Source organism: Cololabis saira, chromosome 17 (genome assembly GCF_033807715.1).
Source record: "Cololabis saira isolate AMF1-May2022 chromosome 17, fColSai1.1, whole genome shotgun sequence".
Taxonomy (NCBI): Eukaryota; Metazoa; Chordata; class Actinopteri; order Beloniformes; family Belonidae; genus Cololabis; species Cololabis saira.
The window spans coordinates 6,902,096-6,916,391 of record NC_084603.1 but is presented as its reverse complement, the minus strand read 5'-3'; the positions used below and the strand labels follow the sequence as shown (position 1 = coordinate 6,916,391).

The 14,296-nt window shown below is 39.4% G+C and overlaps 1 protein-coding gene across 12 annotated transcripts in view; it reads right to left on the bottom strand.

Moving 5' to 3' along the window:
- Positions 1 to 14,296, bottom strand: part of LOC133463903 (neurexin-1a-like) — a 301,928-nt gene that overhangs the window by 84,610 nt on the left and 203,022 nt on the right. For all 12 annotated transcript variants that reach the window (XM_061745667.1, XM_061745669.1, XM_061745668.1 and 9 more), the window contains one exon: positions 5,678 to 5,859. In XM_061745667.1, coding sequence (XP_061601651.1) covers positions 5,678 to 5,859 — 182 coding nt within the window. The remainder of the gene's footprint in view (positions 1 to 5,677; positions 5,860 to 14,296) is intronic.

Sequence of the window (14,296 nt, the reverse complement as noted above, 5' to 3'; positions counted from 1 at the left end):
TGCAGACCTTTTGCATCCATCAGTCACAACAGACAAAAAGAAAAAAGGAATGCTTTATGTATCTGCGCCATTATCATACTATTACCACTATTCATTGCCAATTGAACAATTACACCTCAAATTTAGGATGTTGGCCACATGAAGAGCACGAGAATATAAGTACTAGCCTGATCTGCTGCTGTGTGTCATCCATTTGTGGTTGTGAGACTGAATCAAAACTGATGTCAACAGAGCTCTCTCATCTAAACCTTTCATTGTCAGCAAATAACTCACCCTATATTAGCCTAGCTTTTGTATCATTTTACATTCCAAACTGCAAAACATACCAACTAACAAAGAGAATATCTGATTTCAAGCTGGGAAAATGGGGAATGGCATCTGGTTGTGAATTTTAATGTGCTATAACCAGACAGAACAGTGAGAAGATGTTTGCATGAATTATCTGTGACATAAATGGAGCTATGTTTACAAATATCTCCTCCTTCATTTACTGATCATGCAGTAGAAACATAAGAAATAGTATGAAACTCAGTTTAATCTTTTTTTTTTTAGAGATGGCGAATGCTTATGGCCAGAAAAAGAACATGCATCACAAGTATCAGAAAATGTTGTCCTCTTGCCATCCTTATCAATTTACCAATGCTCCTTTAAATTACCAGCTCTGTTGGTTTCAGGTTGTTTTGATAGAACTGGAGAAGGTTGGCGGTTCTGCCTGTCGAAAGATATTGTCCCACTGAGGCAGGGGAACTGTGTAGAGTAAGAGTGACCTGTGTCAGCACAAACCATCGAAGTCAAATCACTCGTGACATGGATGTGTTTACTTCTTCCCTTTTGTTTATTAGAACGTGACTATTCAATGATGAATAATGTCTTGTTGAAAAATATGTGTTTTGCCTTTGTTTCTTGACTACTTCAATACAAGTATTGCAAGTTAGACCTGTCATATTCCGTGTAGTTCCAAAGGAACATTTTCAAAGCACTTTTACATTGGTTTAGTTGGAATTTTTCAGTTCAGCAGGATGGAGGAAGAAACCTTTTATATATATATATATATATATATATATATATATATATATATATATATATATATATATATATATATACACATATACATACATACATACATACATACATACATACATACATACATACATACATACATACATACATACATACATACATACATACATACATACATACATACATACATACATACATACATACATACACACATATACATACATATTTTATATAATTTACTTTCAATTGAGTTTTGACCAACCTGTACAGTATTTGATTTTATAATCTCAAATTGCCAGAAATATGCTCTCACTACTTTTGAATCTGCTTAAAATGCATTTCATCACCATGGCACCAAGTGCCGTCCAGTCCTAGGATTGTTACCATGGCAACAACAGTTAAAGTGATATAAAGTGAAAAAAAAGAGGGTATTCAAATTAGGAAGTCAAAACAGTTTCAATACAACAATAATACTCAACAAGTTACCAACATTATTTTGTTAATATTGCTTGACTTTTTTCACCTCTAGTTAATGAACATACTACCTTTTTGTAATAATATCATGGTCTACTGCTAGTTGCTCACTGGGTCTGCTAATAATTGTCTAATATGACTTGACTAAGCCAGCAACACAGAGTGCCGGGTACTTAATCCTGGGGGCATTGCATGCAGATCCGTTTTACGTCTCGGTGCAGAGCGTGCATGAGAGGTAATTAGTGACCTTAACAGTAAAAGTGCATGAGTGGATGAGAATAAGATCGCCTCCCTAAGCAGGTGGTTTAATAAGAGTATGGGGGATAGCGTGAGACTGGGTCTCTCGTGAGACCTGCAGCATCTCTCTCAGGTAAAAATCTAACACGCAGCATCAAAATTGACTGTACAGTATTCACTTAATGAAGCACTCGATTTGAAATAAGAGCTTTGTAAGCGAACGGCACAAAATGTGTCATTTTCTTACTTGAAAACAGATATATTCAGACTGTGGACCTAGTGTTCTCAAGTCACTTTACATGATTAATCGGTTACAGAGCAGGAGTTGAGATTGCAATTAAAGGTGTCTTCCATCAGAAAAAGAACCTCCTTTCTGGTAGTCAGCTAAAGGAGGACCGAAGGGAGCAATGCAACACCAAGTCATTATTTCTTCACCATCCTTTCTGCTCTATAGAATACATTAACTTCACAATGCTGCTGTCTTAGCCGGAGTGCCTTCATTGCTTGTTTTTTTAAAGGGATGCATGCAATTAGAGGAAAGGAAAGAAGAAAGTGTACGGAATAGTCCCCAACCCCCACACGGAGATTGAGTGCCAGCACAAAACAAGCTCAGTAGGCCCCTCGGGTCCTTTCCTGAGACGGAGGAGAGCCCCTGATTCTCAGTGTCAATGCTGCTCTTTGACAATAAAAAAAGAACAAAAACTACAAGTCTCCATTTAACTGAGTAAAATTAACAGATGGATTCCCAATAATGGCCTTTTTGGTGGGGTAAAATAAATGATATTGTATTTCTTTTGTGGGGAATAATCTCAAACACAGATTATTCACACTATTACAGAGTAACTCATTTTAGCATGTTCTACAGAGAAGGTATTGCACACCCATATCTTATAGGCTTAGTTTCAATACTTTTTCTTATAGATTACTGAACTTTACATAGAACCACCAAGGATCATTACATCCATAATTCCTCATTTTGCATAATGTCATTATGAATATTTTGCTGGATTTGACTTTCAGCTGCAGTGCGATTCATTTCATACATATTCTCCTTACCCGGACACACCATCGTGTACAGACAAGGCTTATATCCATCTGAGAAACTTGCACAAGAAGCCTCATGAATATGTTTCACCTTAGAAAACTTGAAGAGGATTGTGAAGAATCATCATAATTGGGGAAACAGCAGGAACATCATTATGAATCTTGTCTTCTTCCATGTGCACTACAGTAATGAGCCTGAGGACTGTCGTACATTTGATGGTTGGTTGACTTCACAGTCATTGTCTTTATCTACGATGGAAAAGAGAGGCGAGGGAAGGATCACAATTCCTTTGAGGTGCATTTAAATCATAGTCTCCACATATTACTCAGAAAATTCCCACTTGAGAGTGTGAGCTGAGATGGCGTCCTTCAAGCCCCGCTGGGTTCCCTGTCATCATGAAATGGGAGTGGAGATTATGGGGAGAGGGATGTAGAGGATGGAGGGGAGTGGGGGGGTAAATACTGAATTCTGGTCTAATCCCATATCATACAGCTGGAGATACACTTCTTAAGACATTTCTGCTCAAAGCTGAACTAACTCAAACGAATCAGACAAGGATGAAAGGAATAAGTCTTACAATTCATTGTCTGGAATGTGTACATCTTTAAATGAAACAACAACTCCTAAATTTAGTCTATACATATTCAGTGATGGACATCAACAGTCTGCCCAGAAATTGAACACATTTACATGGGAAAGTAAAAAAAAAAAAATCAGATCAAGGTGAGAGAATCTTCCAAACTCCCAGAGATTTTTTTATGGCAAATTAGGCCACATGGTCAATGTATTGTTAATTTATGTCATATTTCAGCGTGACCAACTAATGGTACAATCCCGCTGGATAAGATTGTTGCAGGTGACTAGCTGAGTGCAGCTATTCTTGCATAGGAAACACATCAAAGTGGCAATTTTGCACAGCTCGTTGTGTTTAATGGAGTGCAGTAAAATATGTCCTTTCCTGTGTAATTAATGAAGAGATGATAGAAGGATGGAAGGCACATCGAGAGGGTTTGCATCATAAGTGATCCCATTTGAGAAAATGTTGTGATTTAAATTTCTGCTATTCTACCATTTGACTGCAGCTTAAGACTGGAAAAAATAAAAACCCTGATGAAAAATAAATGTTAGCATAATTTATACTGAGTTGAAACGCAACAATTTAACACTCACACACACACACACACACACACACACACACACACACACACACACACACACACACACACACACACACACACACACACACACACACACACACACACACACACACACACACACACACACACACACACACACACACACACTTGAGACCTCTCGTTACTCTTCTGTCCGCGGTTCATGTATATGGCCAAAAGTAGTATTCTACTACACATGGAGCTAAAACCAAAAGATTTATGTTGAGAATGAGTTCTTGTAGTTACATTGTACTTGTTTATTTCCTCAAAAATGCCACTTTGTAAACTAATTTCTTAGTAAGGAAGCAAAATCTTATGTAATCTAGTGTAACCCCAATGTAGTCTTAAGTATGGCAAACACACACAAATGATTCATAGAAATCATACCAGAAACTGCAACTACCCCAATTACAGCATCAATCTTTCCATAATAAAAGACAAATAAATAACCAAAAATACACAATGTCCAAGAAACAAGCAAAACTGTAGTCTATCGATTAAGCTCTCCAGTGGAATAGAGCAAGTGAGCAAAACCCTGTTGAGTTGTTAAATCCAAAACGAGCCCTATAAATGCATGTCTTTGAAAAATATATTTCTCATCACCCACATTACAACACAAAAATGTTTCCTGTTTTATCCTACTTTCATTCAAGCAGTTTAAAAGAAGCAGTGGAGGTTGCAGCATGCATGAGGATTACAGTTGACCATTTGTACACTGAGCAAGCAAATGTGTCCGTGTTTCCATGTTCGGCACAAACTCATGAAATAGGTTGTAATCTCTTCAGGAGACTCTACTGGAGACTATGGGACAAACATCACTTGGCACTCAGACCGTGGGATCAAAATATGACAAAAAATGTAGTGCAGAAAAATGCAAAAAAAAAAAAAATCTGAAGAAAGTAGTTCCAGTCAGAGTGAGATACAGATGTGTCTGATAAGAACAACATCACAGTTGCACTGTGTCCTCAGGAAAGGCCTGCTCATGTCACCGTGTGCCTACTGTACGCGTGGATCTCAGTGTGTGGGCAGCTAGGCTCAATGCAAACTTCAAAACTAATTTCATGTTTGTGTATTTTCTGGTCTGAAGTTTTCCTTTTGTGTATATGCGTGCAATGTTCCTACATGCTCCTGGCCAGCATCAGTGTTGCTGTCAGTGAGTGGGGGCTAGTGAGAGGAAGGTCATGTGGTAGCCAGAAAAATTATGTCCAGGTCACAGATGCACTGTGTGGGACCTGCCCTTATTACTGCAGCATTTTCTTCTGTTCCTGGAGCACAAACATAAAAGCCATAATGCACAGACAAGAGGAGGCGAGCAGCCTTGATGTAATTCTTGATGCTGTATTGTTATTATGTTGCACTTGCAATTTAATCACAAGTATTTCCTTCTTTCATTGCCACATGATTTAACCATCTCCATCCTTTTTATGTGTCTGAAACCTTGGCTTTATATTTCATGTATTTCTCTACTATATTACATCTGATTTGCCTGGGAGAAACCAAGTTACATGAATGGAGGGTCAGTTCTGACTGGTGCATGGAGATATGTGATATAATTTATTTTCCACTGTCCAAGCTATGCAGAAAATAATTCCTGTCATTAAAGAACCCACTTTGAAAATAACCCGATTGGCAAAATTAAGTTTAAAGGGCTTTACACTAATGCACTTAATGTGTATAGTTTGTTCTGTGTCACTTAAACAACATGTATAATCATGGTTTGACTTACAATGTGGAGCTTCAGAAAGTCTCCAAGTCCAGAGGAGCTATCCACCCTCACCAGGACAGCATCCTTCAGGTGCGTGCTGAAGCCAATGGCTAGTCGATCGGCCCTCGTGCTGGGACGGTCATTTGGGGGCCACGTGTATGTGATCAGTCCACCGTCTCGCCCAAATATGTACGTTGTTCCCGCTAAAGGATGAAAAAAAATAAGAAAACATCAATATCTATTAGAATAATGTAGCAAGCATGAATCACTGTCAACACTAAAACAGTATTAACACAACAATGCCATACATATGGAGCACTGGTAGTCTGGAATGTTTTATTGTGCTGAGTAATGACTTTGGAGAGCACTGAGCTACATATAACTCTTGAACTGCTCTCAGCACCACCTGAGAGTTTAAGAACACTCATGTCAATTTATGAGCAGAAGAAAATTCAGCAGAAATGAGGAAGACAAGTAGCAGTGGTTCTTTCCTCACAACGCTGCACAATTACTCTGTTTTACTGCTGCTGCCTGTTTCATCTCCAAAGGGAAGAAACACAAATTTCATGTTTGTAGTCATGTCCCCAGCACCCAGGTAACCAGCATGCCGACAGGCCGCTCCTCACACAGCAGCATTATTGAGTGAGTGGTACAATTATGTCCTTGTTGTACCCTCTACACCTGCTATTTCCTGTGTGTGTCTACATCAGCTCAGTGTCTTGAGCCGCTCTATAATAGATTCAATCCCAACCTGATAGATGGAGAAGAGGTTCTAATAACTCCGGTTTGAAGTGAGACAAAATCCTAGTCAAACTGATGCTTGGAAATGCATCTCTCTTTTAAAGATATTAAGGATGGAACATAGTCAGGTGTAAAGTCAGTTTCACATAATGTTTGTAAAGATTAAAATAGTGTTTGAAGATTAGAATAGTGTTTAATGATTTTACTAAATCAGGACCAAGAAAAAAAATTTGTTAATGACAAAAGAAAATTGTGTCTAGTTGTAATTAAGACCAAACGAGTATGTGATTGGGAAATAAATGCTTTTCAGAAACCGTAAAAATTAAGTTGTCAGATTATCATAAAAACAGCTATCTTCGTGAAGTATTAGACAAAGATCTCTGCTAGTGTTTTTTTACATGTGAGAGTGTGAGATAGAGGGAAAGACAGAGTGTGAGTGAGAGAGAAAGTGTGAGAGCAGCAGTGTGTTAATATTCATCAGGGCAGCGAGTTAAGCAGCCTTCGCCTGAACACCAGATTATAAATCATTTTGACTGTAATTCCAATATTTTCTTGTAAACCAGTTTGCACGAATATAAAACTATCGATAGACTTTACATTTATTTATATAATTCTGTTTTTCTCCCTGTGGCTTTTCTTCGTGGTGCTGTGATTAAAATGTGCCACTCTTTTCTCAAGTTCCCGTCCCAATTTTTTTCCCTCATTTGAGTCAATAGAAATTGTCAAACCATTAGCTGAAAGGAAGTGCATCATTAATTAACAATAATGTGATTATCAAACGATGTTGGGACACAGATATCAACGACTGGATTTATTGTTTTCATAAAGCGTAACTTGCATTTGTAAAATGTAATGATGATAACACTGTAAGCACTTTTGTTCTGATGGATAAAGCACCATGGAGCTTGATGACTTCGACAGACGAACAGACATTATGCAAAATATATTTGCAAGGCAGGCATCATTTCTTTTTCATGAGGGCTGGCAGCTACTACTAAAAACTCTTCTTGTTTCACTAATGCAGATCTGATGTTGGCTGGGTCCCAGAGCAATCTCCAATTTATGCAGCTTACACTGGACCTTAGTTTCCGTCTGTAAGGTTCCCCATAACGCTTGCTGCATACTCTAGATTATTATAATTAAGTGCTTTTAGGACATGTCAGTGTTTGAACACCATCCCTTAGCATGCATGTATATCCTGCTCAACCTATTTGTACGGTTTGACACCTACTTTAATTAAGTGATACCCTTTTTTTTATTAGTGAACATGATAAGATAAAGATTACTCATTTAAGTGGAGTGGTTTAGACCAAAGTGTTGAGGTGCAAATGTTTGAAAAAACTAAAACTAACTACTAAAGGAAAATAGTTTCAACGCCAGTGTCACAAGTCACAATAAAGCTACAGGAATTGTGACAATTAACCTTTTATTTTGCTAAATATTGAGAAAAAAATAATATGAGGTGATGCCAACCTGAACCGTGTATTTGTAAATATCCATTTATTCTTTCATAGTAAATCATGTTTTTATAAATATGCAACCGTAACCAAGTATTTTTCCTTCCTAACCTAAACCATCAAAGCAGTGATGTAAAAACACATGAGAGATGAAAATTAGAGACTCAGTTGTAATGCCTAACATATTTTATAACATAATCATGTTACAATTTGGAAAGGAAAGTAGCAGCAGAGCAGGAGCCTAAGTTTCAAATATAGACATGAAAAGCCATGAAAAGAGTGTTGTAAGTTTACAATTTTAGAGACTTAAAGCAGCACAATGTAACTTTCAGCTTTTCTGAGTTTGGCGGCATCTTTTGGACCAAAGCGGTAGTGCTTTACCAGAAAGAACACTACGTTTCCCATGAGCACCAGCGCGTACTGCCGGAAAACTCCTGTCCCGTCGCTGCATTTGTTTTGATAGAAGACGGGACGCTTTTCTGTTTCACCAAGTGAACAGACGGAACGCAAAAAAAAAGATGTTAAACTGCTGGAAAGGAACTGGAATTTACCGGGATATCTTAAACAAGGAAGCCAGGGAGCGGTATATGGAGAAAATAATGATTATTATAATAATAATTAATCCCTACTGAAGAGCCATGTGTTTCAATAAATTTGTATAATAGTACAACATACAGTACATGTTTTGTATCCCTCTTACTTCTCTTTTCTTTTTTTGACCGCTATATTATGGTGAATAGGCTCCGAGGCGTGAGCAATATTTTTGTTTTCCTCGTGAGATTATTTTTTTCCTCTGCAGCTACAAATAAGAGTTAATATTTTTTCCTCAACAAACTAGTTTTATCTGAAGATTGGGGTTAATTGCACCGCAGAGAGCTGGCCAGCAACTGCGTTTAGCTGGCGAAGTGGGGAATAAAACCTGTGTTTTGATCCGACCCGTCTGTGTGAGTGTTTGTGGTTTAAGGCTGATTTATGGTTCTGCGTTAAATCAGAGCCTACGGCGTAGGGTACGCGGCGACACGCACCGTACGTTGCGCGTCGCCACGTACCCTACGCCGTAGGTCTGCGTCGATCTAACGCAGAACCATAATGCTGGCTTTACTGTGTGGAAGCCGGTGTTTGGTCGTTACAGCCGCGATCCAAAGCGAGCCGACGACTCTTTCACTCTTTTACTTTGGTATATCAGATACTTGGTCTCCGTGGTTCTGCCTCCGAGCAGGAAACCGTTGAAAAGTTAAACCATTAGGATCTTTTCCCCACGTCTGTTATGTGGAGCTGCTGCAGCCGCAACACAGTAACAGGTTCTGCTGAGCTCTGCGCTCCACGCCCCGCCCATTTTCGTCTCGACTGCGAATCGGGAAGGAGGGGGAAGTGACGTATGCCGTAAAGCAGTCAAAGTCGTAACGATTTGTAGTTTTTTAGTGTGGCAGGGTTCCTACCATGCTCCTCAAAGTTACATAGTGCCAGTGAAGGTGATACAGACTCCCTCAGATCATGACAGAGGTTCATTAAACCTGTTGGAAGTTGATGTAGCATCACAATGACTCTGGAAATATGATATTAAGGTGGTAAAGTTACGTAGTGTCGCTTTAACAGTAAAACTGCTACATATTGGCCTAAGCCCGTTGTGGCCCCAAGATTTCACATTGATGTGTGTTGCAGATTTGGCGAGTACAAATAATACTAAAGCTAAAGCTGTGAAAATTCCATACAAACATATCAGACCAGTGGGAAAACGCCAAGAGAAACTGCAGATGATAAGATAGATGGAAGAACATGGCTAAAGCATACGGACATAGTGGCAGACAGTTGCCTGTGTGTCTCTAGTGCTGCGGAACAATTATGCTCTGGCTCCATTCGGTTATTTGCACCCTCTCATGGGACAAAGGGGCTGATATGGATCTGTCGTAGTCACTAGATACAGTAGCATCCTGGAAATTCTTGCCTGCTTGTTGATTCTTTTATTCAACAAGAGTTGTGGTTTATGGTCTATTCCCTATTTATTTGACTGTTTAACAAGAACAAAAAGACAACAGAACACACTGTTTGATACAAAGTGCTTTGAAGTGTCCATCTACACAATGCAAGTAGGGCTGGGCGATATGGCCTTTTATTAATATTTCGATATTTGGCCTTAGCCTTGAATTAACCCTTTGATGCTACATGCTACACCAGTATGATGATTCTATATGTCTACACTAAAACATTCTCGTTCATACTGCATTAATATATGCTAATTTTAAACTTTCATGCAAAAAGGGGGAATAAGTCAAATTTACCAAAACTGTATTTATTAAACAGTTACTAAGCAGTGAGTGGCACAAACATAAAAACTGTCATTTCAAAACAGAATGTGCACGTTGCACCTCTGACTCCCCGTCTGAAGAACATCTGCTAAGAACAAGTTCTGGTCCCGGTTTTACCTGGATGAGCTGCTCTGAGCAGGAGGGGCCTTTACAGCACATTTTATTAACCCTAACCTAATTGTAGGTGTAGGGACTGCAATGTTTCATCCTCTCCTCCTTTAATTTGCATCACTTTCACTTACTTTTAGAAATATGACGTCATATAGTCTTGTTTGACTTTGTTTCGATGATAGCAAATGATTTCATGTGGGCACATTTAAGCAACACTAGGTGACGTTTCTCAGCTCTGGAAGAGAAAGGCTCGACGGCGTGTGGCCGCATGTGCGCGCTGAGCGGATAGTTGGAACTGCATCAGCGCGGCGTGCGAGGAGAAAACATTCCCTCCCGTCTTTACTAAACCGTCCCAGTTTGCTTTGAAAAGTCCGTTGCGCGTAGCAACCGCGCGGATGAGCTCACGGTGCAAGCAGGCCGAGTTTGGGAAAGTTTAGGTGGAGCTGACCGGCGGACCGGACAGCAGCGCTGACACCAGCTGCTGGTCGGGGGCATATGACGATGCACGCACGACAGCACGTGACTGACGTATGTAACTGGGTGCGCTTGTTTTATGTCTCTGAGAAGGAGAGACGAGACAAGAGAGTGAGAAAAGCCTGTAATGTAATGCCTGCGGCTAAAAGCAAATGCGTGAGAATGTATACTTGAATATTCACAATATAGTAATTTTGTACATCGCACAGAGTAGAAGCCGAGATACATCGAATATACTCGATATATCGTCCAGCCCTAAATGCAAGACAAGTGAAAAGGAATCAAATAAAGATTACCTATCTTATATTTGTAGATACATTTTCCTAGGATTTGCATGAATTCATGTGTTTTCCCCAAAGATGTTATATTGCAGAGCCTGAGATGAATGAACGTCTAATGAAATGACGTATTGGAAAGTCATACTCCAGCACATCCTGGACAAGGCCTCCAGAATGAACTCCATAACCACAAACCTCCTGTGTTAAAAGATAATGAATTAATCTGTCCTCATGTTGGACTACAGTGTGAGCTGGCAGCTCTGTGCTGTGTCAGTTAACATCAAAGAAGATAAACACTGGCAGATCAAACACTCTGCTTTCATTAAAAATGCAGCACCAATCCAGGAGTTCTCATGCATTTGGCCTGAGAGGTGTGTGAGATAGTAGACTAGAGAGTAGCCAACGTGGCCTGTGTGTTGGAGCTGTCTTGATGTTGACTTTTCAGTGTCTACCTCCATTTAGACTGCTACATGAAGCAGCATATAGCACACTGCCCTATAAGCACCACATGGTTAGCAAATGATTATGGGGTCACATGAAAAGCCGAGTGGGTGTGAGTGAAGGAATACAAACATCCTGTGTTCCTCAGCGTAGCAGCGGGAAAAGGATTCACAAACCAAGAAGATTGTTTGCCTATGCTGCTCAGTTAAGGTCAGGCTTGCGGACTGTCTTTCCTCTAACCTCCAAAACAGCCATCACAACACGCTTCATATTACCACCTCTGCCGAGAAACTGGGGAGGAATCCAATCATAATTACATAGTTGTGATGGAAATGTGAAAAGGAGAGATGACATTATAGATCTGCTTTCTGACAGCACCTAGCACTTGCTCTGCGCTCTCTATCTGCTACCATGGATTCCTGTAATGACTAGTGGGCAAAAATAGATCTGCTGAGATGTGGCATATAGTATCGCTTCTGAAGGAAATATTTGATCATTTCCATGAATCTAGTGAATGGAATTTCAAAGTCAGATAACCTCTTTTCAAAACTATTTTGTAACTGTATACATGTTGCTAAAGACAGTTTTCTTCAAGTTTATACTGAACTTTTGTTAAAGGGGACCTATTATGGCATCTAATACTTATTTTAAACGGGCCTTGAATGTCTTAAAAACAAGCTTTTGATTGTTTTTGCTAAATAAATTAGAAATTCAGTCTCTAAGCCATGTCTTTATCTTCCCAGTTTCTAACCTCCTTCGTGACGTCACGACAGGAGCAGAATCTGAACGGTTCGTAGAAGCCACATCACACTGGATGGCTCAGCCAGGCGGCTGTACAGACACTGCAGAATTTGGTTGCTTTCCTCCTTCTCTGAGTTGGCAGGCTGAGGGGAGACCACTTTATATACAGTATGTTAAAGGAGCATGAGGCTCCTTTCAAGAAATGAGACTCATTAGCGCCACCCTTCGCCACGACGGCGGTCGGGGGTACTGCAGCCAACAGCGAAGCCGGCACGGGAGAACGGGGAGAATGCGCATGCAGCATCATTTGACGTCACATCCGCAGGACAGCGCGGGAAATTCCGGTCACCATTGCAGCACATTTTGCAGCACACAGCCTGTTCAAGGCAACGGAGAGATACACTAGAGGGCTCATTCTTTTTGGTTTGGAACGCTTCATCTGACATTATTACTAGAAAACTTAAAACGTATACAAATTTTTTTCATAAATCCTGCCTCATGCTCCTTTAAAGCAAGAAAAAACATGTTTTTCATAATAGGTCCCCTTTAAATTTCTTTACAATTTCTCCACTTGTAACTACCACAGATATGTTTGTAGGCAGTTCATTGCTACTTGATGTGAACCCTCAAACCCTGTTTAAGGACAGAACTGTTTTTAGGATATCAACATTTGAGTTTATACTGGAACCGTGTTCCCTCTACAGAAACTTACAATTAAAAGAAACTAAATGATGTCTATTGGATTGCGATTTTAGTTTTCAGAGAAATCATTAGTACGATTTATGAGGACACTATTGTCTAATCCAACACCGTCAGTAAAGGACCTATTTCCGATCGATGCTCTTGAAGATTTAGTGCAGTGAAAGAAAATCAGGTGCTAAAGTGATCAATTTCTTTCTCCCTCCTGCACTGCCTTTCTTTCACTGTACCTCACTTTACCTTTTACGTTAATTAAACGGTTGAGTAGCTGGGGAGATAAAGTGGTAAACAGAAAGTGGGATTATTGAAACACATAGCTAATTAGTTGTCTTTTTAGCTGAATGTTCTAAGTTGGCAGCAAAGCTGTGAGGTACAGAGACATTCGACACGATTCACAGAGCTTGACTGTGTAATTAAATGGTACATCACAACCATGTGATTCAAAAAACTGATGCCAATACTCTGAGGGCTATCAATTTTCATCTCGCAGCCTTGGGATCCTGACGCAGATAATCCACAGTACCTTTTTTCTCCACCATTAGACAAACAAGACAGTGGATGATGTGTATAAACTAAAAGTTTAGCATTTTGTTTTAGGAAGTCCTTCAATAGGACAAATACACATTCTTTACATAACTTTACTTGTATGACACCGTTCATGGAAATAATCTTGTTTGTTCAGTCACTTCCTATCTCAAATAAATGTGGATTCACAATAGATACATTTTACTGATAAGGAGGTGTTCATTAGCAATTCAGTAACCGACTTGTCATTCACTTTCATCAACAGACAGATACCCGTCCCTTTATATAAATGAATAGTACTTCCATACAATAAGCCACATTTCTGTATTGTTACTTAGTAAATGTATTATCATTAAAATATTACATTTTAACAATAGCAAAATAATTGCCCTAAACAGCTTTAATATGTTATTCTCTGTGGATTTTAAATGTCTCTAAGGGTTTTCCATGTTGGTTCTGCTGCAATACCGTCTCTCTGTTATACTGTAGTTACCCAAATCTTTTGTACTATTTTCAAATATTTCCTTACTATTACTAACATAAATGTAAATCATCCCTTTTGTAAACCAGAGGAAGTCTCCCTGGATTATCCTCCACTGTAACATACCTTCCTGTTGGTGCATGCTTGGGCTTTGTGTTGTCAAGGTGACATTTCTGTCAAGGTTTTTCTTGTCCCTGCCTGTTTGCTGTTCTGGCGACATGCTGTGAACTTTACTGCTCTGAAGAGAAGAAGACATGGCATGGAGGATATTCTTTTGTATACCACTCACCTTCTTTTGTCCACAGTGAAGGTGTGTGATGCACTGTAGCCACATTACTCAGCTACTTGACCCACTTGTTTGAGTAGAGATTCTGCTCATAGACTTA